Genomic DNA, 26,464 nt, shown 5'->3' on the forward strand with positions numbered 1-26,464 from the left:
GTGGAAAACTATTTAGCCTTTTACAGAAATATGGTAAAACAAAATCTAGCAGCGAATACACATAAGTCAGCTTTTGTATTTAAACTAGTACTTTGTGTGTGCATGTGCTTCTTGTGAAAGAGCAGAATGCCGTCAATCTCAGTGCAGTTAGCCAATGACCGGGCAAACCCACTCTACTATGCTATAGCGGGCAGAATAATATATGAATGACATAACAATAGACCAATCAATGAAGAGGGCTGGCTGAAATCTCCTATAACTATATATTATGTATGTATAATTTTAGTAAACTCAAAAGTTCTTGACTCACCTCAGACCTGAAAATAACTCCAACCGTTCAGACATCCGGTCTGCGGGAGGAGTCCTGTTCTGCCCTATTTTATAAAGCTGGAATAATGACAGCTGCACCCTGCTCCCCTGTAATCTCCAGAGTTGGGGTGACTGCCCATGACCTCAAGCTTTACCTCCTTCCCTTCAGCAGCTCTGTCAGCTACACATACCTCTCAGCATCTTCAGCAGCTCTAACAGCAACACATACCTCTCAGCAGCTCTAACAGCAACACATACCTCTCAGCAGCTCTAACAGCAACACATACCTCTCAGCAGCTCTAACAGCAACACATACCTCTCAGCAGCTCTGTCAGCGACACATACCACTCATCAGCTTTGGCAGCTCTAACAGCAAACATACCTCTCAGATGCTTCAGCAGTTATATCAGTGGTACACACCTCTCAGCAGCTTCAGCAGCTCTAACAGCAACACATACCTCTCATCAGCTTCATCAGCTCTGTCAAAGACACATACCTCTAAGCAGCTCTGTCAGCAACACATACCTCTCAGACGCTTCAGCACTTTTATCAGTGACACATATCTCTCAGCAGCTCTATCAGCAATACATACCTCTCAGCAATGTCAGCAGCTCCAACAGCAACACATACCTCTCAGCAGCTTCAACAGCTCTATCAGTGGCACATACCTCTCAACTGATTCAGCAGCTCTGTCAGGGACACATACCTCTCAACTGATTCAGCAGCTCTGTCAGGGTCACATACCTCTTAACAGCTTCAGTAGCTCTATCAGTGATTCAGCAGCCCATACCTCTCAGCCGTTTCAGCAGCTCTATCAGTGGCACATACCTCTCACCCGCTTCAGCAGCTCTAGCAGTGAGACATACCTCTCAGCAGCTTCAGCAGCTCTATCAGCGACATATACCTCTCAGCAGTTTCAGCAGCTCTGTCACTGACACATACCTCTCAGCAGCTTTAGCAACTCTGTCAGTGACACATACCTCTCAGCAGCTTCAGCAGCTCTGTCAGTGACATATACCTCTCAGCAGCTTCAGGAGCTCTGTCCTGTCAGGGACACATACCTCTCAGCAGCTTCAGCAGCTCTAGCAGTGAGACATACCTCTCAGCAGCTTCAGCAGCTCTATCAGCGACACATACCTCTCAGCAGCTTCAGCAACTGTGTCAGCGACACATACCTCTCAGCAGTTTCAGCAGCTCTGTCACTGACACATACCTCTCAGCAGCTTTATCAACTCTGTCAGTGGCACATACCTCTCAGCAGCTTCAGCAGCTCTGTCAGTGACACATACCTCTCAGCAGCTTCAGGAGCTCTGTCAGGGACACATACCTCTCAGCAGCTTCAGCAGCTCTGTCAGTGACACATACCTCTCAGCAGCTTCAGCAACTCTGTCAGTGACACATACCTCTCAGCAGCTTCAACAACTGTGTCAGTGACACATACCTCTCAGCAGCTTCAGCAACTCTGTCAGCGACACATACCTCTCAGCAGCTTCAGCAACTCTGTCAGCTACACATACCTCTCAGCATCTTCAGCAGCTCTATCAGCTAACATACCCCTCAGCAGCTCTGTCAGGGACACATACCACTCATCAGCTTCGGCAGCTCTATCAGCAAACATACCTCTTGGATGCTTCAGCAGTTATATCAGTGGCACATACCTCTCAGCAGCTTCAGCAGCTCTAACAGCAACACATACCTCTCAGCAGCTTCAGCAGCTTTGTCAGGGACACATACCTCTCATCAGCTTTATCAGCTCTGTCAAAGACACATACCTCTCAGCAGCTCTGTCAGCAACACATACCTCTCGGACGCTTCAGCACTTTTATCAGTGACACATATCTCTCAGCAGCTTCAGCAGCTCTATCAGCAATACATACCTCTCAGCAACGTCAGCAGCTCCAACAGCAACACATACCTCTCAGCAGCTTCAACAGCTCTATCAGTGGCACATACCTCTCAACTGATTCAGCAGCTCTGTCAGGGACACATACCTCTCAACTGATTCAGCAGCTCTGTCAGGGACACATACCTCTCAACTGATTCAGCAGCTCTGTCAGGGTCACATACCTCTAAGCAGCTCTGTCAGCAACACATACCTCTCAGACGCTTCAGCACTTTTATCAGTGACACATATCTCTCAGCAGCTCTATCAGCAATACATACCTCTCAGCAATGTCAGCAGCTCCAACAGCAACACATACCTCTCAGCAGCTTCAACAGCTCTATCAGTGGCACATACCTCTCAACTGATTCAGCAGCTCTGTCAGGGACACATACCTCTCAACTGATTCAGCAGCTCTGTCAGGGTCACATACCTCTTAACAGCTTCAGTAGCTCTATCAGTGATTCAGCAGCCCATACCTCTCAGCCGTTTCAGCAGCTCTATCAGTGGCACATACCTCTCACCCGCTTCAGCAGCTCTAGCAGTGAGACATACCTCTCAGCAGCTTCAGCAGCTCTATCAGCGACACATACCTCTCAGCAGTTTCAGCAGCTCTGTCACTGACACATACCTCTCAGCAGCTTTAGCAACTCTGTCAGTGACACATACATCTCAGCAGCTTCAGCAGCTCTGTCACTGACATATACCTCTCAGCAGCTTCAGGAGCTCTGTCCTGTCAGGGACACATACCTCTCAGCAGCTTCAGCAGCTCTAGCAGTGAGACATACCTCTCAGCAGCTTCAGCAGCTCTATCAGCGACACATACCTCTCAGCAGCTTCAGCAACTGTGTCAGCGACACATACCTCTCAGCAGTTTCAGCAGCTCTGTCACTGACACATACCTCTCAGCAGCTTTATCAACTCTGTCAGTGGCACATACCTCTCAGCAGCTTCAGCAGCTCTGTCAGTGACACATACCTCTCAGCAGCTTCAGGAGCTCTGTCAGGGACACATACCTCTCAGCAGCTTCAGCAGCTCTGTCAGTGACACATACCTCTCAGCAGCTTCAGCAACTCTGTCAGTGACACATACCTCTCAGCAGCTTCAACAACTGTGTCAGTGACACATACCTCTCAGCAGCTTCAGCAACTCTGTCAGCGACACATACCTCTCAGCAGCTTCAGCAACTCTGTCAGCTACACATACCTCTCAGCATCTTCAGCAGCTCTATCAGCTAACATACCCCTCAGCAGCTCTGTCAGGGACACATACCACTCATCAGCTTCGGCAGCTCTATCAGCAAACATACCTCTTGGATGCTTCAGCAGTTATATCAGTGGCACATACCTCTCAGCAGCTTCAGCAGCTCTAACAGCAACACATACCTCTCAGCAGCTTCAGCAGCTTTGTCAGGGACACATACCTCTCATCAGCTTCATCAGCTCTGTCAAAGACACATACCTCTCAGCAGCTCTGTCAGCAACACATACCTCTCGGACGCTTCAGCAGCTCTATCAGCTAACATACCCCTCAGCAGCTCTGTCAGGGACACATACCACTCATCAGCTTCGGCAGCTCTATCAGCAAACATACCTCTTGGATGCTTCAGCAGTTATATCAGTGGCACATACCTCTCAGCAGCTTCAGCAGCACTAACAGCAACACATACCTCTCAGCAGCTTCAGCAGCTTTGTCAGTGACACATATCTCTCAGCAGCTTCAGCAGCTCTATCAGCAATACATACCTCTCAGCAACGTCAGCAGCTCCAACAGCAACACATACCTCTCAGCAGCTTCAACAGCTCTATCAGTGGCACATACCTCTCAACTGATTCAGCAGCTCTGTCAGGGACACATACCTCTCAACTGATTCAGCAGCTCTGTCAGGGACACATACCTCTCAACTGATTCAGCAGCTCTGTCAGGGTCACATACCTCTTAACAGCTTCAGTAGCTCTATCAGCGATTCAGCAGCCCATACCTCTCAGCAGCTTCAGCAGCTCTATCAGTGGCACATACCTCTCACCCGCTTCAGCAGCTCTAGCAGTGAGACATACCTCTCAGCAGCTTCAGCAGCTCTATCAGCGACACATACCTCTCAGCAGTTTCAGCAGCTCTGTCACTGACACATACCTCCCAGAAGCATCAGCAACTGTGTCAGTGACACATACCTCTCAGCAGCTTCAGCAACTCTGTCAGTGACACATACCTCTCAGCAGCTTCAGGAGCTCTGTCAGGGACACATACCTCTCAGCAGCTTCAGCAACTGTGTCAGTGACACATACCTCTCAGCAGCTTCAGCAACTCTGTCAGTGACACATACCTCTCAGCAGCTTCAGGAGCTCTGTCAGGGACACATACCTCTCAGCAGCTTCAGCAGCTCTGTCAGTGACACATACCTCTCAGCAGCTTCAGCAGCTCTGTCAGTGACACATACATCTCAGCAGCTTCAGGAGCTCTGTCAGTGACACATACCTCTCAGCAGCTTCAGCAACTCTGTCAGTGACACATACCTCTCAGCAGCTTCAGCAACTGTGTCAGTGAAACATACCTCTCAGCCACTTCAGCAACTCTGTCAGCGACACATACCCCCTCAGCAGCTTCAGCAACTCTGTCAGTGACACTTACCTTCCAGCAGCTTCAGCAACTCTGTCAGTGACACATACCTCTCAGCAGCTTCAGCAGCTCTGTCAGTGATACATACCTCTCAGCAGCTTCAGCAGCTTTGTCAGTGACACATACCACTCAGCAGCTTCAGCAGCTCTGTCAGTGACACATACCTCTCAGCAGCTTCAGCATCTCTATCAGAGGCACACACCTCTCGGCAGCTTCAGCAACTCTGTCAGTGACACATACCTTCCAGCAGCTTCAGCAACTCTGTCAGTGACACATAGCTTCCAGCAGCTTCAGCAACTCTGTCAGTGACACTTACCTTCCAGCAGTTTCAGCAGCTCTGTTACTGACACATACCTCTCAGCAGCTTTAGCAACTCTGTCAGTGACACATACCTCTCAGCAGCTTCAGCAGCTCTGTCAGTGACACATACCTCTCAGCAGCTTCAGGAGCTCTGTCAGTGACACATACCTCTCAGCAGCTTTAGCAACTCTGTCAGTGACACATACCTCTCAGCAGCTTCAGCAGCTCTGTCAGTGACACATACCTCTCAGCAGCTTCAGGAGCTCTGTCAGTGACACATACCTCTCAGCAGCTTCAGCAACTCTGTCAGTGACACATACCTCTGAGCAGCTTCAGCAACTCTGTCAGTGACACATACCTCTCGGCAGCTTCAGCAGCTCTATCAGAGGCACACACCTCTCAGCAGCTTCAGCAGCTCTGTCAGCGACACATACCTCTCAGCAGCTTCAGCAGGTCCCCCTTCGGCATGAACTCCGTGATGATGTAGTAAGGATCCGCCTGCGAGCAGACCGCGTACAGCGTCAGGAGATGGCGGTGCTGCAGCCTCTTCATGATCTGTATTTCTGCCTTAAAGTCCTTTTGGCACATCATGTCTACGTGAGAGCAGAAGGAGCCAGAGGATGAGATTCAAAGCCCCAAAGAGACACAGTAACAATGGACGGGGGACATGCACTGGAGCAAGGACACCACAAGAACACACACACTGGGTAGCATATTTTGGGTGACAGAGGCACACATATTGGGTTCAGGACTCAGGAGAATATGAGGTCAGCAAATACATCTGATTCTGTACATCCTTGCTGCTGTCCTGTTTTTTTTTTTTTTTACAACAGGACTACATTTAGGGGCCGATTAGGATGGCGGTTTTTCCGCATCCTCCGGGCCGGCGGAAGTGTCCGCCGGCCTGGAGGATGCGGAAAAACCGCGGCGGAGACTCCAAAGACCCACCGCCAAATTAGGATGGCTGGTGGGTCTGGAATTCCGTCCGCCGCTTTTCCGCCGCGGTCGGCTTCCGACCGCGGCGGAAAAGCTATAACATGGCAGGCGGTGTCTATGAGACACCGTCCGCCATATTATGATGTTGGTGTAAATATGCTTTTCCACGGCGGCTTTTCTGCCATGGAAAAGCATACGGACATTCACTTTGGGGGCCCGTTGCGGGCCCCCTGGGTGAATGGGGGGTGGGGGGTGCACATGGGGGGTACCTATGGTACCCCCCTGCATTTGCGTACACAAAGCAGCAGGCACCGTGCGGTGCCTGCCGCTTTGTGCATGTAAATGCAATGCATGCATTTTTAACATTGCGGCGGGTGCAGCTTGAAGCTGCACCCGCCGCAATGTTAAAAATAGAGGATGTGACCGCCACCCTGGCGGTCACATCCTAATTGCCATGGAGGGACCGCCGCTGCCCATGCGGACGGTCCCTCCTACTCAGGGGTGGCGGACGGACGCAAGTCCGTCCGCCATCCTAATCGGCCCCTTAGAGTTTGATCTGTGGGTAGTGTTCATTGCTCTCTCAACTTTTTGTTGAAATCTGATAATTATGCAGCAGTTTGTGAATTATGTGGCCGGTGGTGTAAATAAATAATAATGCAGAAAAGGCAGAATTCCACTGGCCCTGTCAGAATAGCCATGCAATACCCTGAATGGGCTTTAGAAACAGCAGGCCTCCCGTAAACATTAGAGATAACACGGATTTTGGATGAAAGCAGTGTGCTTGTAGGGCCACCTAGTGGCCACACTCGGGACTTCAAATGTTGGTCGCCCATTGGTTAAAATGAACATGGTACTATTATTATTCACCATTTTTATTGTCAGTAACAAAAATGAAATGGTTGCCAACTATCCTACATTTTGCTGGAATTCATATAATGTTATATTTAATTTATTCATATTTTCACTACCGAGAGGAGGGCAGGGGTATTTATGTAGCCCAATGGAGATGGCTCTAGTAGTAGTTATGGTCTGGCTTGACTAAGCAGCTGTCACCAGGTACTTATGTGAACACCAATAGTGAGGGGCAAATGTTGGGACCCAAGAATACATGTTTTGATTGAGCAGAAGTTCCATGTTTCCACAAAAAAAGTGTTTGCACTCAAAGCAGCTGGAATCACTTTCTTTAACTATCTAGCTGCCTAAGCTTGAACTTTCAGAGGTATACACATGCAATTGGACTGCTATTAATGTGTCTTAGATATATACAATTATAGATGGGTACCTGTGAATTACAGGGATGTTTTTCACCGAGGGGTTCAGATTCCCGGGGTGAAAATAATCCCTGTAATTCATTTTTTACCCAACTATAATTTTATTTTATGTATGGCCCTCAAAATAATCTGCCCCTGCCTTCAACTGCTGTGCTGAGGGAGAGGATAATGGGAGAGCTATACATAACACAACCTCTCCTCCCTGAAGCAAATGTAAAAACAAATGCCTTACCTACAATCCTTAATCAAAGCCCAACCCTCCACTTACTTCCTTCCCCTTCCTGCAGCTGTGCTTTCTACTTTCATTCAAAGCAGACAAGCATAATTGTGCCAACAGGCTTCCATTTAGCCCCATCACCTGGCCTGGAAGCAGTGCTTAATTTGAGCTGGTGGTTTCCGGTGCTTAGCACCGGCGCTTAATCATCAACACCGGTGCTTTTCAAGAGCACCAGGACATATTCATTTATGGTAGGAATTTGGAGATTAAGTGATTTTCCCAGAATCACAAGATGTTGAGCTGAAGCCGAGACACAAACCTGATAGCTCTGGCCTTTACGCCACATCCTCTCCCACCTTTCAACGATAGTAGTTGGCTCTGTTTTAGGCAGCGCTAACAGGAGAAATGGGCTGGTGCAAGCTGCCTCCTGACGAGAGACCTGATATATATTATTTTACTAATTAACCACTGCCTGCAAGGCTCATATGATGTAGCAACACTGTGCAATGAGTTTCGTTATCAACTTTTGCTATGTCAGCAGTGAGTTATGACATTTAAAAATGGAAGTAAATGATAACAGCTCTCTCTGAGAGCCATAAATAACAACTAGAAGATTTATGTTGCTTTTCTCTAGCAGCACAACAGATGGGAGGAGGGCAGCCAATAATGTACATGTATTTTTAGGTCTGGCTTAACAGTGCATCTGGCACCGGACCTTTTAACCAAATTAATATTATTCTACAGTTCTTTGCTTCCACACAAATACATATCTATTCCCATGCTATTTACTTGTAATGCTTCACATTACCATACCACATTCTTTCAAAGCCAGACCTGGTGGAATTGCCAATGCTTGTTTGAGCTATGCAAGCATACTCTCAAGTAGGAGTCCTCACTCAATTTTCCTGTAGTTCACAGAATCATTCCATTCATGGCGCTTATTCAGTCACATTATTTTTTTTGTGACTGTTTTTTTATGGCCTAATCAGGTGTATTTATTTGCAGCACAGTAGAGTTAAAATACTGTCAGTCTTTTAATGGTTGCTAGGGGGCTTTTTTGACAATGACATTCAAAAAACAAACTGTGCGACCAAAAATCTGGCAAACTTCAGATTTTTGCGCAAATAAAACTACGCAACTTTGCATATCACTAGCCTCGAGGCACCTAAACAATAGAGATGGGTTATCCATGGTTTGGGGACTCAAATGAAAATATTTCAAAAAGTCAAGGGGCCATATGCATGAACACATTTTCCCATAGACACAGAATGGGCAAAACCCTTTGATGCCTCTGGCCCAATGTGATTTAACTTCAAATGATAGGCCCTGCACCTCTGATCATTTTAAATAACAGCATCTTCTTTAGCTGCATCTTACTCATTGAAGAAATGCTTTGGGGAACTTGCCCAGTGCTTTACTCACCCGCTTTTATCACCTTGATGGCCACCTTGACGGGGACGCGACTGCTCTTCCACATCGCCTCGTACACATCCCCGAAGTTGCCTGACCCCAGCTTCGTGCCCAGTTCGAACTCTTCCCTTGGTCTTTCCCAGATATCAGCAGCATCTTCGGAGAAATCATTGACATCTGGTTCTTTCTAATAGACAATGAAATACACAAAAAAGTCAAACCTCTTTCAAGTGGTCAACCTCTACTGGACTGCCCATCAGAAACTGATTTAGTGTTGGGTGGTAACCAGAGTGGATTCTGTCTGTGGATTCTCTTCCAAAGGTAACCATTAGTTCCACTATTCTGCAACCAGGAAACTCTACATAATTAATTTAAGGTGTCACTACTACACCTCTACTACACCTCAAATGAGTACGAAGGAGAGGACTTAAAAAATGCCATTAAGTATACCCCCACATTTCCACAGCTACAGAAGGTAGTCTGTGAATGTGCTCTATGAACTAATAATGTGAAATCACGTGGTCTTCCCTCTATTGCCAACAGAGACAAGATCATGGGAGCTTCATGTCACTAACCTCTGTTTCTGAGCACATCATGTATCCTTGTATTATATCCTGTCACATTTTTATTGCAATGGTTTTAAGTATCTTAGCCATTATTTAATAAACTTCTTCTTCTTCTATTTCTGAGCAAGTAACTTCAATTTCATAGACAAAAAGAAGCTTATGCTGGACGAGAATGTGTTTACAAGTAACACAACTTGTGGCAATACAATTGGCCCTGTCATTTAAAAGCAATGTGTGGTCTACTGGCTTTGCTAATGCTTTTTAGGTCCAGGTCTACCAGACAGCACAGCTGCCCTGCTGCAAAGACATGTTGGGAAAAGGCTGAAATCAGACCTAGGAATTAATTTCACCCATTGCTTACTATTGGCTTTGTCTTTTGTCATTCACATTTGCTTTCTTTCTATTTGCTGGCTTTATTTGTTTCAGTCTGTCCAGCATATATTTATCCCTCTCATGAATCATGGCCTCTTTACCAAGTCTCATTGGATCCTCCTATCCTTCCACCGGTGCTCACTTTTCGGGAACTTGTTTTTTCTTTTATATGGAGCACTCCATGCGATTGCGTTTGTTTTCCTGCTGTCTCCCTGTTATGCTTATCTCCCACGTCCACTACATGCCCTCCATGCTGCTTTCAACACTGCACTCCACTAGCCAGTTTCCCCTGTGTGCTTCTGACGCCCCGCTTCGTGTCTCTCTCTATCCTCCTCTCTCCCGACCCCATGTTATACACCAGAGTGGCTGCTGATCAGCTTGGCTAAAAGTTAGGGGCATAAAGGAGAGTTGAGTGTCACAGAGGGGAGTTGCAAAGAGTGGAGGGGAGTGGAGTGGGATGTCACGGGATGGAGCGTCAGAGTGGCGGAGAGTGTCATGGAGTAAAGTGGCGCAGAGTGTAGTAAAGTGGAGTGGTACAGAGTGGCATAAAGTGGCCTAGGATGGGGGGAGGGGGTCATAGAGTGCAGGGGCCTAGAGTGTAATGAAGTGGAGTGTCAGAGAGTGGCGTTGTGTGGAATAAAGTAGAGTGGAGTAGGCTGTCAGAGTGAAGTGGAATAACATGTTGTGGAGTGGTGAAGTGGCACAGTAGAGTAGCGTACACTGCAGTGGCATAGAATGGCATAACATGGAGTGTTGTAGAGTGAAGTAGAATAGAGTGGAGTGTCATAGAGAGGAGTGTTGCACACAGGTGTGGCAAAGAGTTGATTAGAGTGTCAGGGTGAAGTGGCATAGGGTGTTGTAGACTGTTGGAGAATAGAGTGTTGTAGAGTGGAATGTCGTAGAGTGGAGTGTCGTAGCGTGGAATAGAGTGGAATGGCATAGAGTGGAGTAGAATAGTGAGTTGTAGAGTGAAGTGGAATGGAATGGTATTGAGTTGAGTGGCAAAGGGTGGAGTAGAGTGAAGTAGTGAGGCATAGAGTGGAGTAGAGTAGATTGTCATGGAGTAAAGTGGTGTAGAGTGGAGTGGTTTAGAGTGGAGTGGTGTAATGTGAAGTGGAGAGGCGCAGAGTGGCGTAGAGTGGGATGTTGGAGAGTGGCATTGTGTGGAGTTGAGTGGAGTGTCGCAGAGTGGAGGGGCACGGAGTGTTGTGGAGTGTCGTAGACACAAGTAGAGTGGCCTAGAGTGAAGTGGTATAGTGTTGTAGAGTGGACTGGCGTAAAGTGGCATAGAGTAGAGTGGCATAGACTGGAGTGGCATAGAGTGGAGTGGTGTGGTGTAGAGTGGACTTGAGTGGAGTAGACTGTCAAAGTGTTGTAGAGTGGAGTAGAATAGAGAGGAGTGTCAGAATGGAGTGTCACAGATGACATAGCAGGGAGTGTTGTGGTAGAGAGTCATAAATTGAAGTGGCATAAAGTGTTGTAGAGTGGAGTAGAGTAGTGTGTTGTGGAGTATCAGAATGGGAGAGCAGAGTGGAGCAGAGTTGCATATAGTGGAGTAGAGTAGAGTAGAGTGGAATGGCATCAAGTGGAGTGGTGAGGAGTGAAGTAGAGATGAAGAGTGGAGTAGATTAGATTGGCATGGAGTAGAGTGGTGAGGAGTGAAGTAGAGATGCAGAGTGGAGTAGATTAGATTGGCATGGAGTAGAGTGGTGTAGAGTGGAGTGGTGTAAGTGGCAGAAAGTGTTATAGAGTGGCATAGAGTGTCATACAGTGGAGTGGCGTAGAGTGGAGTATGCATGATGTGGTACAGCACTACCATTACAAACACATTTTTTATTGAAATGAGCATTACATTTGCATAGACATACAGTTTTACTGATAAAATTATACAGCACACAAATGATAATGTATGGAAATGGCATAACCTAGTGCATTGATTTGCTTTGATCATGTTAAAATATTAATTTCCATCACACTTCAGAATTACCCAAAAACATGCTTCATTTGTGGTTTCCTAATTCTGATATATTCTGAAATATTTGCACAGTTCATTTACAGACATTTACATTTTGTGTGTGCTAGAAACAAGCCTTTCCTAAACAGGCTATGTTCCACAGGAGGGAAAAAGACATGCTGGGAAGCCTAAAACAAATAAATCCAGCAAATAGAAAGCAAACAAGTGTTACAAAGCCAATGGTAAGCAATGGATGAAATGCAATCTTAGTTCAGCTTTCAGAAGGCCCCCCTAGAAGTCTTTGGCAACCAGACAGCTGTGCTGTCTGGAAGTCTTCGACCCAAAAGTAGGCGTGATGATGCAGAGTCAAAGGAACAACACTGGAAAAGTCAACAGGTTTCGGCTTAACTACTTATTGACCTTGCTAATGCTAACAAACATGTGCATCTACAAAATGATGCAGCCACTTAATTTTGTATTATCAATGCCAACAAGCTCCTAAAGTAAAGACCTGTTGACTTTACCAATGCTTGTTAAAGAATGAGAAAGCGGAGAAACGTTTTCCACTGCCCTTAGGCAGGACTTGTTTGATACATTGGTTGACACGCATTTCCTATAGTCTCCGCAAAAACAATTCTCTTAACAAAGCCCCAGGGACTCTGTGGGGATAGACCATATTCCACTTAAAATGCTACTAACTGGGCGCTATACCAGTGAAACAGCACACAGATTACATACCTGCCACGGAGAATAAAACCCAGGCTCTGCCTTTTATCGCTTTGAGGTGGATAAAATAGACCCCTATAGTAAAATGCCAGACTGACGGTCTCTCTATACGGTTACATACGTCCTGTTCTGGCCCGAGTACCCATGAAATACACAAACTGTCTTGAGATGTATCTGTTCACTAATGAGGGCCTCATTTAAGAGAAATGACACATTACTGCGTGAAAGCAGCGATGCATCACTTCTCAGTGCGCACTCCTTGCGACATACCTGATGCGTCATAATTAATGTATGGCGCATCATGTCGCAAGGAGTTACAGATACGTCAGTGTTTCTGACGTATCTGTAAGAGCAAAAGTCAAGCATTGCTGGAGTGTGTCACAAAAGTGACGCAAATCCAGCAATGCATCCTTTCACATGGGCCTGCGTCAGTCTTACGCCTGCTCTGAGGCAGGCACAAGATTTTGACGCAACGGCATCCTAGAAGTGACACAGTGAAATCTCATAGATTTCACTGCGTCACTTCTACTAGGCTTTTTGTGGGGGAACGCCCCCCCTGCATACATTATACCTGACGCAGGTTGTTGTAGCGCAGGGGTCTGCTTAGATGCGTCACTTTGTAAATAGTGCGGAACAGAAGGCAAGTTTTACGCTGCCGATGCGTCACAAAAAGTGACGAATCAGAAGCGCAAAACTGACGCAAGGCCTCATAAATGAGGCCCTGAGAGTGTTTAGACAGCAGTGAGCATCGGCACAGGTCATTGTGCGCACTGGTGTCTCTTCTAAAAAAAAGGAACAGGCCAACAATTACGAGCAGATGTGGGGCAGGTTGGGAGCTACCCACTCTTCTGTAAAATTCCTAAAATCAGCTTCCCAAAAACTGTAAGTTGCACCCTAGAGGCCACGTCATGTATGAATGTGCTCCATGGATGAACTGAGTACCATTGAGCAGGGTCAAGTGAGTAGCCATAAAATCAAAATACCTCCCACTTGGAACCAAATCTCCAATAGCACCAAGCAAATGAGCTTAAACCGCTCTAAAAAAAAGCTCTTTTCTCTCTTCCATCCAAGCCTCTATCCATTAATATTTTCTCCCTTCCATCTACCTGTTGCTATCCACCATTTCGCCTTTACATTCTGTCATACATTCATTCTTTCATCCATAATTCAGTCTTTCACCATTTCATCCAACCATCCGGTCACACATCCATCATCTAGGCAAACATCCATACATACATACATTCACTCATACATCCATTATTTGACTTAGACATCCATCAATTGATCCTTTTGTTCATCCATTCATCCACCCAGCCAGCTTCTCAGATTTCCATGTACTTTGCCATCCATCCATTAAGCCTCCCTCTCAGCTTTCCATTTACTCTGCCGTCCTTCACCCACCCATCCATCCCCTCAGATTTACGATTGCTCCGCCGTCCTTTCAACCACTCACCGACCCAACCACCCTCTCAGATTTCTTTTACCCGCTGATCCATCCTTCTATCCTCTCAGATTTCCATTTACTTTGCCTCCATCTATACCCTCAGATTTCCATTTACTCTGCCATCCTTTCACCCACCCATCCTTTGATTCATTATCTGGATCCTATTTAGTCTGCTGTATTTCCACCCATACTTCCATCCATCAGCCATCCATCCACTTAGATTCCATTTACTCTGCTATCTTTTCATCCAACCATCCATCCATCGATCCTCTTAGATTTCACTTTACTATGCCATCTTTTCACTCGCCCATCGATCCTCTCAAATTTCCATTTACTTTGCCACCCATTCTTTCTCCCAACCACCCATTCATCCTGTCAATTCTCCATTTACCCTGCCATCCTTTCACCCACATCCATCTATCCTCCCAGATTTCCATTCACTCCGCTATCCTTTCATCCACCAGTAAACCAATTGTCTCACCCACTCATCACTTGACCCACACATCCTCTCACCCATTCAGCCACCCATTTTTTATCCACTCATTCCCATCCTTTCACCCACTCCTCCTATCACCAACCCATCCTTTCACCCCTTACCCTTTCACCCACTCATCCATCAATCCATCCTTTCACCCACTCATTCATCATTTCATCAACCCATCCTTTCAACCACTCATCTATCCATCCCCCATCCTTTCACCCACTCACCAAGCCATACTTTCTTTCACCCACTCATGCATCAACTTGTTCATCCTTCTTTCTGTTTTCTATAAGCCCATCCCTCTTGTGTTAATTATGAGCTTTTATGTGCCAAGTTGCAGGTAAACGAGGCCCATAAAAAACACCCCACTGTAGCTGCTATAGCAGGGGTTCACGACGCCCCTGAGCTGGGTAAGGAGAACACTTGTCAACCAATTGCCAAGAAGCAGCCTAGCAGTGCTGATCGAGAGGACCGTTTATGAAGAATACATATATTTCAGTGCCTCGTCTTGGTTATTATACATGCTTCTGATGTCGGAGTAAAGCCTACAACTTACATGTTGAACATCTGGGCTGATTTTACCCCTTAGGAGTTGATAAGAATAGCGCCACGAATTTCTGAGTCAGTAACAAATGCTAGTACCAGTGAAGACCTCTGACAATATAATTATAATCTAAGGTCCAGTGCTTAATTTGTAAAAAAAAAATGAACTGCCAGGGCTGTAAATGCTGCCAATGAGGCTACAGCCCACTTCTACCTCCGGTGTGCCCAACTTTCAACACCTCACTGCCTTAGATCCCTGCGTTGTGGAGGCGGGTGCGTAGGGTGTCGAAGGCGGCTGAAAGGTCCAGGCGTGAAGACATCATCACTAAAGTGATAATACACAATCATGCCTGCCTGAACAGATGTTTGCCTGCCTATGAAAACATACCAGCCCATCACCATACAAGGTATGTGTTTCTTTTTATTTTAAATTGGGCAATTAATATTGAGACCACCACCTGCAGGACCAGAAATCCTAGCCCCGGCCCTGTGCAAGAAGTGCTGGTGCTGAGCACCTGAAAGCACCTGCTCAAATTAAGCACTGCTAAGGTCTGTGTCAGCAACTCTGTTGTTAACAAGTCTTTGAAATATAGAGTGGTCTTTGTCTCCGCCCAGGGGACTATTTCCTTCCCACCACAAGCTGTCATTGGTAGTTGGGTATACCACTCCCTTCTTCTTGCCAGTTGCTACCTGCCTTGGGCTAATTCTCAAACAGAAATTTAGACTTTGATAGTAATGTGGTTTTCTTACCAAAGCAGCTTTTCCTTACTTCTGATGGATTCAACCCAGATCTGTTGACTGGGTGTGAGTGTTTGATTGGTTCAGATGCTCCGTCCATTACCACCCCCTTTTGTACCGCTTTGTTGCCATAAGTTCGCAGGGTATGCTCAGACGTTGAGTCCCTGCTCACTTTGCCACTGGATTCAAGCAAGCCTGGCTGAAGACGGCTGAAATGCCAGAAACGGGTCCTAGGAAGCTTGATTCCGGTCAAGGGAAGACATGGCTTGGCAGTTCGGGCTGGACTGTTCCCATGAGGCACAGGGTCAGACTGATTTGCATATGGCCATGTCTGAACTGGGGTGGCAGAGTGGGCAAAAGAATGGTGATGGATTAAACCCAGATCTGTTGACTGGGTGTGAGTGTTTAATTGGTTCAGATGCTCCGTCCATTACCACCCCCTTTTGTACGCTTTCCTTACTTCCAGCACCTTTACCTGGCTATAACTTTTTCCTGGCAGGAGGACCAGATGGCACTGCACTGAATGTTGCTCCCTGTACCAAGCCCGACCAGCTCTGGCCTTCGCATGATGTGGGCGTAGTCCCAAGGATGAAATGCTCGGTCGTCCCCTTCCGGGATTAAAGCTTAGATTTGCAGACAGACTGCAATCTAATGGCAGAATTGAGTGCTTAGCTCACTGAGCTATCTTAGCACTACACTGCACCCTGCATCTGAGCTATGACTACACGTCAAGGTTCTCCCTCCAAAGACTCCTCCCTCTTTCACTTCTAGCATTCACAGAAGAGCATAGACATCATTTAGGGGTCGCAGCTGCGAACCCTGACTTGCCCCTTGCTACCCCTGGCACTGCTTTTGCGACCCCTGGCCTCAGAAGTGGCAATATCTGTGCCTGGAGCACAGGGGCAGCTCTTCCTAATGGACGCTGGTTGGAGCTCCACTTGCCTTGTTTCAGTCATTTTTTTATTACACTAATATTGAATATTATTCACTATTACTTTAGTAAAAAATTGGTTTACATTAGCTGGAATATGACCCTATCTGGGAGCTAAGGTAGATAAAAAATGCTGTTAAATGTATGTTGTATGCATGCTTCCGGTTGACAGTGTCTTCACGTGCTCGAAAGTGTGTATGTGTTGGTATGTATAAGTATGTGTGTGAGTCATAGTAAAGGTCAAATGGCGTGCGATGTCACTTCTGCTACTCCTGGAATTTTGGTGAATTGACATTGATGCACAGGAGACGGGTCAAAAGCTCCAAACTGTCAGAGGAACCTCACGGTCATCTGTCTGATAATCATAAATATCTCTTCTCAAGTAATGCATCAAATCTCCCACTGGGGTGGCCCACAGGCGTTATTCTCTTAACAGAATGTCATTGGACAGAGTCCTTCACTGGTCATAGAAACGTGCTCCTGCATGCACGTCCCTGATTGGTGTTCAGTTTCCTGCTCAGAGCTTTAGGAAGTCAACAAGCATTTTTAGTCTTTGTTGTATTATGTGGGGCAGATGCAGACCCAAAGCTGCTAAGTGTGGACAGATGTATGTACGTAGTGCTTCGTACCCCTGACAAAGCATTGAAGCGCTTTGCAGTGAGTAGCACGCTAGTCCAAAACTGAAGGTTGACCGTAAAAAGGGAGTGCGAAACCTTTTGCAGGTCCTGGCTTTTTAGCCAGCAGGTAATTGCCATCAGTAACTTTTGGTTTCTTTTTTGCCTTTGCGGGTATAGGTTTCTCAGTTCCAGCATACTAGTGTGGCAAGAGCAGCCAGGAATGGTGAAAGGGGTCGCCATGGAGCCACTTGTCAGCGACAGTAAAACATTTTAAGAGTGCAGCTTTTTGTTAAAAAATTAGGCTTAATGTTTTAGGTGCCATCCACGGTTCTGCAGATGGTAGCAGCTAAAAAAGGTGCCTTTTTAAAATTCGGCTGAGCCTACCAGACAGAGCAAGCTGTTTGGTTGCGGCAGATATATTGTGAGCTTAGCAAGAACCAAAGGGGTTTGGAGCCCGCCTATTGCCTGTTGGTTGGACTTTGATTTGGCTGCTTCTTATTTTTTTTTTCCACTCTTGTCTTTGTCCTGCAATGGAGCACTGACTCTTTTCACCTCTCTTTTTATTGACTGGCTGCTATGCTTCCTCTGCTCACTTTTAGGGAACTACAGGCCATATTATCAAGAACGGCGATAACATTATCGCCGCTTTAGATCTAATTTACCAATTCAAGAAGGATTGCAGGTTCTGGTGTGAAGGACATAAAACGTGGGCTTCTATGGGAATTCTCAAGGGCCTATTATCAAGCCCCTTATCGCCGCTTTAGCGGCAGTTTCCTGTATGCTTGTTTCCGGTCCAGGGAGGACCTGGCTTGGCAATTCGGTCTAGACTGTTCCCATGAGGCACAGGGTCAAGACTTATTTGCCTATGGCTGGGTCTAAACTGGGGTGGCAGGGTGACCAAAAGAACAATGGATTTAACCCAGATCTCTTGACTGGGGGTGAATGTATGATTCATTTAGCATTCCGTACATCATTTGCTTGCATAGCACTTTTCACCCTAAGTGGGATGGATATGCCCAGACATGGCTCCCTTGATCACTGTGCCACTGGATTGAAACTAGCCTGGCTGATGAAGGATAATACACTGAAACCGGTCCCAGGATGCTTGTTTCCGGTCCAGGGAGGACCTGGCTTGGCAGTTTGGTCTGGACTGTTCCCATGAGGCACAGGGTCAAGACTGATTTGCATATGGTTGGGTCTAAACTGGGGTGGCATGGTGAGCAAAAGAACGATGGATTTAACCCAGATCAGTTGACTGGAGGTGAATGTATGATTCATTCAGCATTCCATCCATCATTTGTTTGCGCAGCACATTTTATCCCTAATCATGGCCTCTAAGTAAATATGTGGCAGCGGATGACCTAAACATGTGGAAAGGTTGACTTAATTGTTTGGGCAAAGAAAAGACTATGTAGGCACCAATTTTGTGAATAAAGAGGTAATTCACATGAAATGAAATGAAATGAAAAATTATATTTATATAGCGCAAAACTACCCGGAGGCCTCGCAGCGCTTGACTGATTACTGAGGCGAGGGCCGGGATGGGTTAACACGCTTTTGCAAACAGGTGTGTTTTCAGAGCTTTCCTAAAAGCCATCAGATTGTTGTTCTCTCTAAGATTCAGCGGGAGAGAGTTCCACATTCTCGCAGCGATGTGCGAGAATGAACGGCCGTCCCAACGGGCTTTATTGATTTTAGTTGTGGTGGCTAGATGAAGTGCACTGGAACGCAGGGTTCTGGAGGGAGTGTAGGGTACAACCAAGGGGAGCAAGATGGCAGGACCCGTGCGATGAAAGGATTTATGCACAATGCACATGGCCTTAAAATGTACTCTGTCAGCCACTGGGAGCCAGTGTAGTTCTTTCAAGGCCTTCTTGGCTGAATGCCAACAGGGAATGTTGAATAGTAATCGGGCAGCACAGTTTTGAGTGACTTGGAGTCTATTGGTCACTGCCGCCGGGGTACATCTGTAGACTTTTCTACTATTTAACCATTTAAATACATTCATACAAACCGAGTCTCATTGCTAAAGAACATGCACAGGTTTCTTAAAAAAATATACATTTCCATCAAAACATTCTTCAATAGAATTCTGAATTTGTCTTAAATGGGAGCACGGGTAGGCCACTTTATTTACAAAGTGCACCTCCTTTAAAATGCACATTAGACTTCAGAAAAAGAGGTAACGAATTTATGGGATTCTTCTAAGCTTTGAGTAGTCTCTTGAAAGAACTGCAGCTTTGAGAGCGGTGTTTACAACGCAAACATGAATTAATGTTAATAATGAATTGAAAATGTTTCATAACAATCAAGGGATCATCCAATCCATATCATTTGAATTATATTTATATATATATATTTTTTTTTTTACATGACGGACAGAACCTTTCCCCTAGACATTAACTGGAGATATTAACTCCTTTTAGACATTTCTTTAGTCCCTGAATGCAGAAGGTAAATTCTGAAGGAGACCAGAAAGCTTTTATAATGTGTCTCTGTGCATTGCACTCACTATGTGCACAGCTTTTTCAAGCAACTTTGATCCGCGTGAGCAAGAAAATCTTTTCTGTCTAAATATACTATCTATAAAGAGTGATTTTTTTAAGTGACTAGTGTAAACAAATCCATAATTACAGAGAAAATGCCGCAGCTACAAACTCGAATAAATCTAGTGGCCCTGCTCGTAAATTATCTGCCATTTAGATCTGGTTACAGGTTTGCTAACTGGTTTTCACATCCTCAAAACAATCTTTGCTGATTTTCAACACTTCAAAGACGCAAAGAAATACAACACAAGTTTCCCATTAGTTATAGTAAGGGAACTTCCTACCCCAACTTCAAGATGGGGGTGTGACTGACACTGAAAGCTTGCAAGTTTGATGCTCTGTTCTGCTGGCTGTAGTGAGCATGTTTTAGCTGTAACCAGACCAACCTCAGTTCATTATTTCTCAGACTGACTGCAAGAGTATTTCATTGAGAGAAGGTCACTGCAAAGCTAATCATTCCACCACCTCCCCATTTCACCCATGGTCTTGCCCGACCTACAACTGAGTGTGAGGGGGACAAAAAACAAGAATATACCCATGAGGTGGAATGTAGATGGGAGACCAGGCGGGGGAGAGGTCGGACGTGATTTCCCACACAAAATTGGTAAAAGCAGAGAAATGAAAATGATCAGTTTACACACCTTGGGGCCGATTCACAGAACTAATCTGAGACAAAATCCACAATTTACTACTTTTGGTATTCACAGAAGACATTTAGTAGTAGTAAAGTTAGGATTTTGTTATAAATTAGGATTTTGCCTAAAATTAGGATTTTGTCTTAAATTAGGATTTTGTCTTAATTTAGGATTTTGTCTTAAATTAAACTTAAGTTAAACTTAAGTTTGTCTTAAGACAAAATCCTAATTTAAGACTAAATCCAAATTTAAGACAAAATCCTACCTTTACTACTACTAAATGCCTTCTGTGAATACCAAAGTAGTGCATTTAGGATTTTGTCTCAGATTAGTTCTGTGAATCAGACACTTTTTCCTTTTTTTTTTTACACATGCGTTCCCTTATCACTTCATCTTGGGTATTACTGGTAGATACAGTGGTATTGTAAGCCTTCCGGGTAATACCACTCAGCTCCAATAATTCTAAGACATGTATCCGCCACCCTTTTTCCATCTGATAAAGCTGGAGGAATTACTGGCGGACACAATATTTTCCAGTGGCCATCGGCTCAAGGCTCATAACTCAATACAGGGGGTAAGGAGTGGTGGTTACCGTATTACCTGATCAGCTGTTTCCAACATATTTACCATTCATCTTCATAAGTGGTCCAGACAAATGTTTGCTGTGGTTCTACCCAAGCTCTTCTTATGTGGTGTTAGAGAAGGTTACAGAAGACCTTATTGACATACAAAAGCCAAAATGCTTGGCACTGTTGGGGCACGGGGGAGGGGGAGCATGAGTAGTTTAAGGTTGTAATGCAAGGGTCCATAGGAGAAGGGGCAGATGACAAGAGCAGCCTAGATTCCAAAGGGCAAGGGCATAGCGCCACCGGAGCGTCACTTTTACTGATGCTCCAGTGGCGCTATGCCCTGCTCCATATTTACAAGCAGCGCTAAGACACTTTGAGCGGCGTAATGCCACCTTGTAAATACGGCCCCTTTTCAGGGATCACTTTGAATGAAACGGGAGTGCAATGGGTGTTTATATGGGCCATTTTACAACAATCTGCAAATCTGAGGCATTGCCAAAATCTAATGCCAGTCAAAAGCAGGCATTAGAGTGGCGCAACATGAGATCCTTATATTTTGCCTTGTTGTTTACCCCTTCTATTTATCGCGCCACACCATTTCATAGTAAATATACCCCTAAGTGTGCAGCACACAGCGAAGGAGGAGGAACTCGCGAGCTGTGAAGTGTAGGATGCTGGTGCAGGTCCATTGGGGAGGTAGCATAGTTTGGAAATACAGAGTTGCAGAAGTAGTACAGATTCTGTAGAGGGTGCATCCTGGGAAGAAGAATAGGGTGCCAAGGCAGCACTGAACCCACTGGGGGCGAAGCCCCACCACTGGCCTGGGTAGCAGAGCCGGATCCAAGATGAAGCACTTGGTATAGGGTCGAGGCAGCAGAGAAAGTGCCTCAGGAGCTGTAACAACGTTATTCAAAAAACAAACTGATCGCAACAAAGCACTTCATTTTTAAAGTAATCACCCCAGGAATTTGAGGGAAAACTTGCCGTATGGCCAATACCTCAGAATAAAAAGAAACTCCCACTATAAAGATGAATATATGCTACATGCCAAAAAACTGACTGAAAATTTGCAAGAACGTGGGTACCCCAAGAAAGTTCTCAAAAGGTAAATGAAGCGAGCTTGGTGGAAAGAAAGAAAAGGCTCCCATTAAGAGAATTGTGTATGTTTCCACCTTTTGTCCAAATTTGAATCTTCTTAAAAGAGTAATTAATCAGAATTGGCACCTGTTCAAAAATTTGGACGAGACATTGAATAACAAACCGATGTTTGCCTTCAAGAAAGACCAAAGTGTTGCTAACCAACTAGTGCGTGCAGCATTACCGCAAAAAAAAATCAAACTACAGTAGGATCATTTGTAGGTCTGCCTCCAATACAGGGACACCACAAATGTGGGACCTGCATTTGTTGTGCAACGACAGAGGAAGGAGCCCTGTTCCAACATAATCAAATACATTGAAAACATGACACATTAACAAATTGCAAATCATGCAATGTTGTATATGGAATAAAATGCCCATGCGATATGCTATATATTGGCAAAACAAATCAAGAAATAAGAACTCGAATTACTCAACATAAATCAAGAATAAAAAAGAACATCCAGACAGCACCATTGGTCAACCATTGGAAATTAAACAATCATACCGTAAAAAACGTCAGATGGACTGTCATTTCAAAAGTGGAACAGGACCCCAGAGGGGGCGACATAGAAGAGAAATTGTCCAGGAGAGAGGCAATGCTAATTGAGATTAATACAGCCATAGATGGCCTAAACAAAATGTCGGAAATTTACAGATTGAGTTTGCTCCTTCTACAAAGTGTGGGAAGAGAACAAAAGGATGTCATTCCTGCCTCACTGTGCCAGGACCCGACATCACATTTGGTTGTTAGGACCACCTGAGAGAAACAACCTAAACTGATTATACCGCTACAGGCGACTGTAAAGAACGTGGACCACTAAGTCCTCGGCCATATGTCCCTCAGTTTCCTGCAATGTGAGAACACCCAAGTCCATCTCTCCCAAGAAGGAGTATACACTTTGATCCAATCCAAAAAAACGCTCTAACCCGACCACGCCCCAATGAAGAGGTGGGTCATCACATGTACAGAAGCCCCCCCCCCCCCCGTCCTAAAGAACAAGCTCCTAGAAAGCATTTACAAAAAACTTGCCTTCAATTCGCTAACAGACTTATGCATGTAACATCCACACCGTATCAATATAAATTCACCCAATATTATGATGAATATTCAACGTGACATTTTTGAGGGTTGTGGTTAAGTTCATTCCACTTAAATTCCTAATCTGCAGATTGCCCTTGTTCAGAAACAGCATAGCGATAAAGATTTGAAAAAACTACAACTTCCAGCATATCACGCTGAACCAATAAGTGAATTAAGAAGTTCAAGAAGATTTAGTATTTACGAAGATATTGGCAAAAAACATTCTTGCCTATAAGAAATTGATACATTATGACATAAACTCCACATTTATTTTTTCATTTCAAAGAATTTTATTATTATGAAAACGCAAATGAAGAGACACAATACAAGTGTCAGTGATACAATTGATATAGTATAAAACAATCAAAATATAGTAGGCAAGCATGCGTTGTAAAAGAGACATCTGTAACAAATGTAGCACGCCAGAATCAGATAAATAAATTAAGTATGATAAAAACAATTAATATATATCAGAAACAAGAATCAAGAGTATCACTATCAGTTAGAGTACCCACGGAAAAGAAAGGGAGGGAAAGAAGAAAGAAGAGAGAAGAAAAGAGAGAAAAGAAGAAAAGAAAGAGAAAGAGAGAAAAAACAAGAAAAGAAAGAGAGAGGAGGATTTCCACCGGATCATCCCAACAGATAAGACACTATTCAACCAGACATATCAAAGGGGTATTGTGCAACCAACCCTTTGGAAGATAAATCCATGTAGGTATCCAAAGCAGTCCAAACACCACTAGCAATAGACGGAGAAAGATGGGCGTGATCAACCGAAGTGTGAGCACTGCGTAAAAAGGAAACCCAAGCCCACCAAGTATGATAAGAAACTAAAGAAACTTATTTCCACTCCATTAAAATTACTTTAATTACAACAGTCAATAAAAGATCTAACAGCTGTAATTCCATGGAATCTAAGGGAAGAGGGACTGGGGATGCTAAAGGACCTAATAGGATTAATGGAAAAGATAGTTGGAACTGAATACCAAAAATGAGCGTGAGGTGTTTGTGAATGAGATCCCAAAAGGGTTGAAGAAGGGAACAGTCAAAGAACATATGAGGAAAATCGCCAGGTAATAAGCCACAACTCCAACAAAGATTGTCCTCCTTGAGATTCAACGAGTGTAAGCGAGTAGGAGTCCAATGGAGAAGGTTAACGGAGAAAAATTTAGATTGCATTAGCGATGGGGCGATTTTATTACGAAGAGATAATTTACCAATCATCTGCCAGGTATCTGAAGAAATATGGTCCGTGACACTCTGATCAAAATGGTGTAACCATTTTTGCTGAGCTACAGTAGGGGTAGGTAATGAAGTAGATTGTAAAAATGTATACATTTTAGAAGCTACGTGACCAGTCCTAATCCATAATTGAAAGAGAGTAATCGTAGGGGAAGTAGGATGAAGGCGCATCTTAGCCAGTGCCACTTTGATCTTGAGAAAGGTATAAAAATCTAAATTAGATAAAGAAAACTGTTGAGCTAAAGAGGAAAACGGTAATGGAGCATTATTGGAATCATAGAGATGATTAACAAGCGAAATCCCTTTAGAAGCCCAATAAGACATTAAAGAAGAAGAAATAGGAATTTTAATTTTAGAACTCCGCCAAATAGACGACCACCTAGATTTCTGTAATGGAGTCGCCACACTCTTGTCCACCATTCTTACCGCAGCAATAGTATCCAATATAATAGATCGGGAAAAAGGAATAAACAAGGTAGACGTAGTTAAGAAAGAAGCAGTCGGCAAAGGAGAAGCCAGTTCTTGCTCTATTAGCAACCAAGATGGAACATGAATAGGAGGGGATGAAAACCAGAGAGCACCTTGAGATGCCAGAAAGGCAGTTTGGTATTTTTCCCAATCGGGAAAGTTACAACCTCCCATATCACAAGGTTGTCGTAAGAATTTATAAGCAATTCCAGCCCGTTTATTATTCCATAAAAATTTAGAAGTAAGAACATCAATGTCATGAAAGAAGGAAGCAGATAACTTCACTGGGAGCATGGAAGAGACAAAATTAATAATAGGCGTAATCATCATTTTAAGAGTCTGAAGGCGCCCCCACCATGAAATGTGTTTCGGAGACCAGACATCCAGCAAACGCCGTACTTTAAGAATAGTCTGATTTTCGTTATAAGCAACTTACAAGGTGGAACAAAAATAGATACCCAAATACTTCAATTGCTTAGATTGCCATTTAAAGCCAGCAGAGCCCATATGCGTAGAGAAACAATAAGCATTCAGTGGGAACATCTCAGTCTTGTCCTTATTTAAGGTGTATCCTCAAACCTTCGAAAAAAGAGAGATGATATCAGAAATAGCAGGAATGGCCAAAGCAATATCATCCGAGAAAATAAGGACATCATCCGCGTAAACTGCAGTTTTAATCCAGTGAGGGCCAAAAGAAAAACCCTTAATATCTGGATGTATGTCAATTAGTCTAAGGAGGGGATCAATGGATAATAAAAACAAAAGTGGAGATAAAGGACATCCCTGTCTAGTGCCCTGGCGAAGATTAAAAAAAGACGACGTAGCTCCATTGACTTTTATGTTGGCTCGGGGTTGTGAGTAGTGGGACATGACCATATGAGTAAAGGAGTCACCAAGATTATGTGCACATAATACAGCACGTAGAAAGGGCCAGGAGACCTTATTGAAGGCCTTTTCTGCATCGAGAGCCAAAGCAGCGGCCGGGAGATAGGAGCGTTTAGCTGAACCGAGAATATGACAAAAGGTTCTGATATTATCTCGCGCGAGACGACCCTTTACAAAACACGTTTGAGATGGATGCACCAGTTTAGGAATGAAGGATTCCAAATGCTTAGATAGGATTTTAGCAAAAATCTTAGCTTCCATGTTAAGAAGGGAAATAGGACGGAAGCTTTTGGGGTCAGAGTGATATTTTCCCTCTTTTGGAATCACTACAATGGTGGCATCAGCAGCAGAACCAGAAACAGAACCATCCTTAATAAAGGCATCAAAAACAGATTGAAGCTTGGGAACAATCAAAGGAAGAAAGGTTTTGTAAAACAAAATAGGGTATCCATCAGGCCCTGGAGCTTTTCCAGAACGAGTGGCTTTAATTGCAGCGATAATTTCGTCATTGGTCCATTTAAAGAAGTACTATCCTCCACAGAAAGAGATTTTACTGGGACAGATTTTAAGAACTCTTGACATTGC

At 44.6% G+C, this 26,464-nt stretch overlaps 1 protein-coding gene across 1 annotated transcript in view; it reads right to left on the reverse strand.

Moving 5' to 3' along the window:
• PTK6 (protein tyrosine kinase 6) overlaps window positions 1-26,464 on the reverse strand; it is a 178,317-nt gene that overhangs the window by 23,883 nt on the left and 127,970 nt on the right. The window contains exons 4-5 of the mRNA XM_078651643.1: window positions 8,954-9,128; window positions 5,542-5,700 (exon numbers count right to left, since the gene is read on the reverse strand). Coding sequence (XP_078507769.1) covers window positions 5,542-5,700; window positions 8,954-9,128 — 334 coding nt within the window. The remainder of the gene's footprint in view (window positions 1-5,541; window positions 5,701-8,953; window positions 9,129-26,464) is intronic.

This window comes from Lissotriton helveticus, chromosome 7 (assembly GCF_964261635.1).
Source record: "Lissotriton helveticus chromosome 7, aLisHel1.1, whole genome shotgun sequence".
Classification (NCBI taxonomy): Eukaryota; Metazoa; Chordata; class Amphibia; order Caudata; family Salamandridae; genus Lissotriton; species Lissotriton helveticus.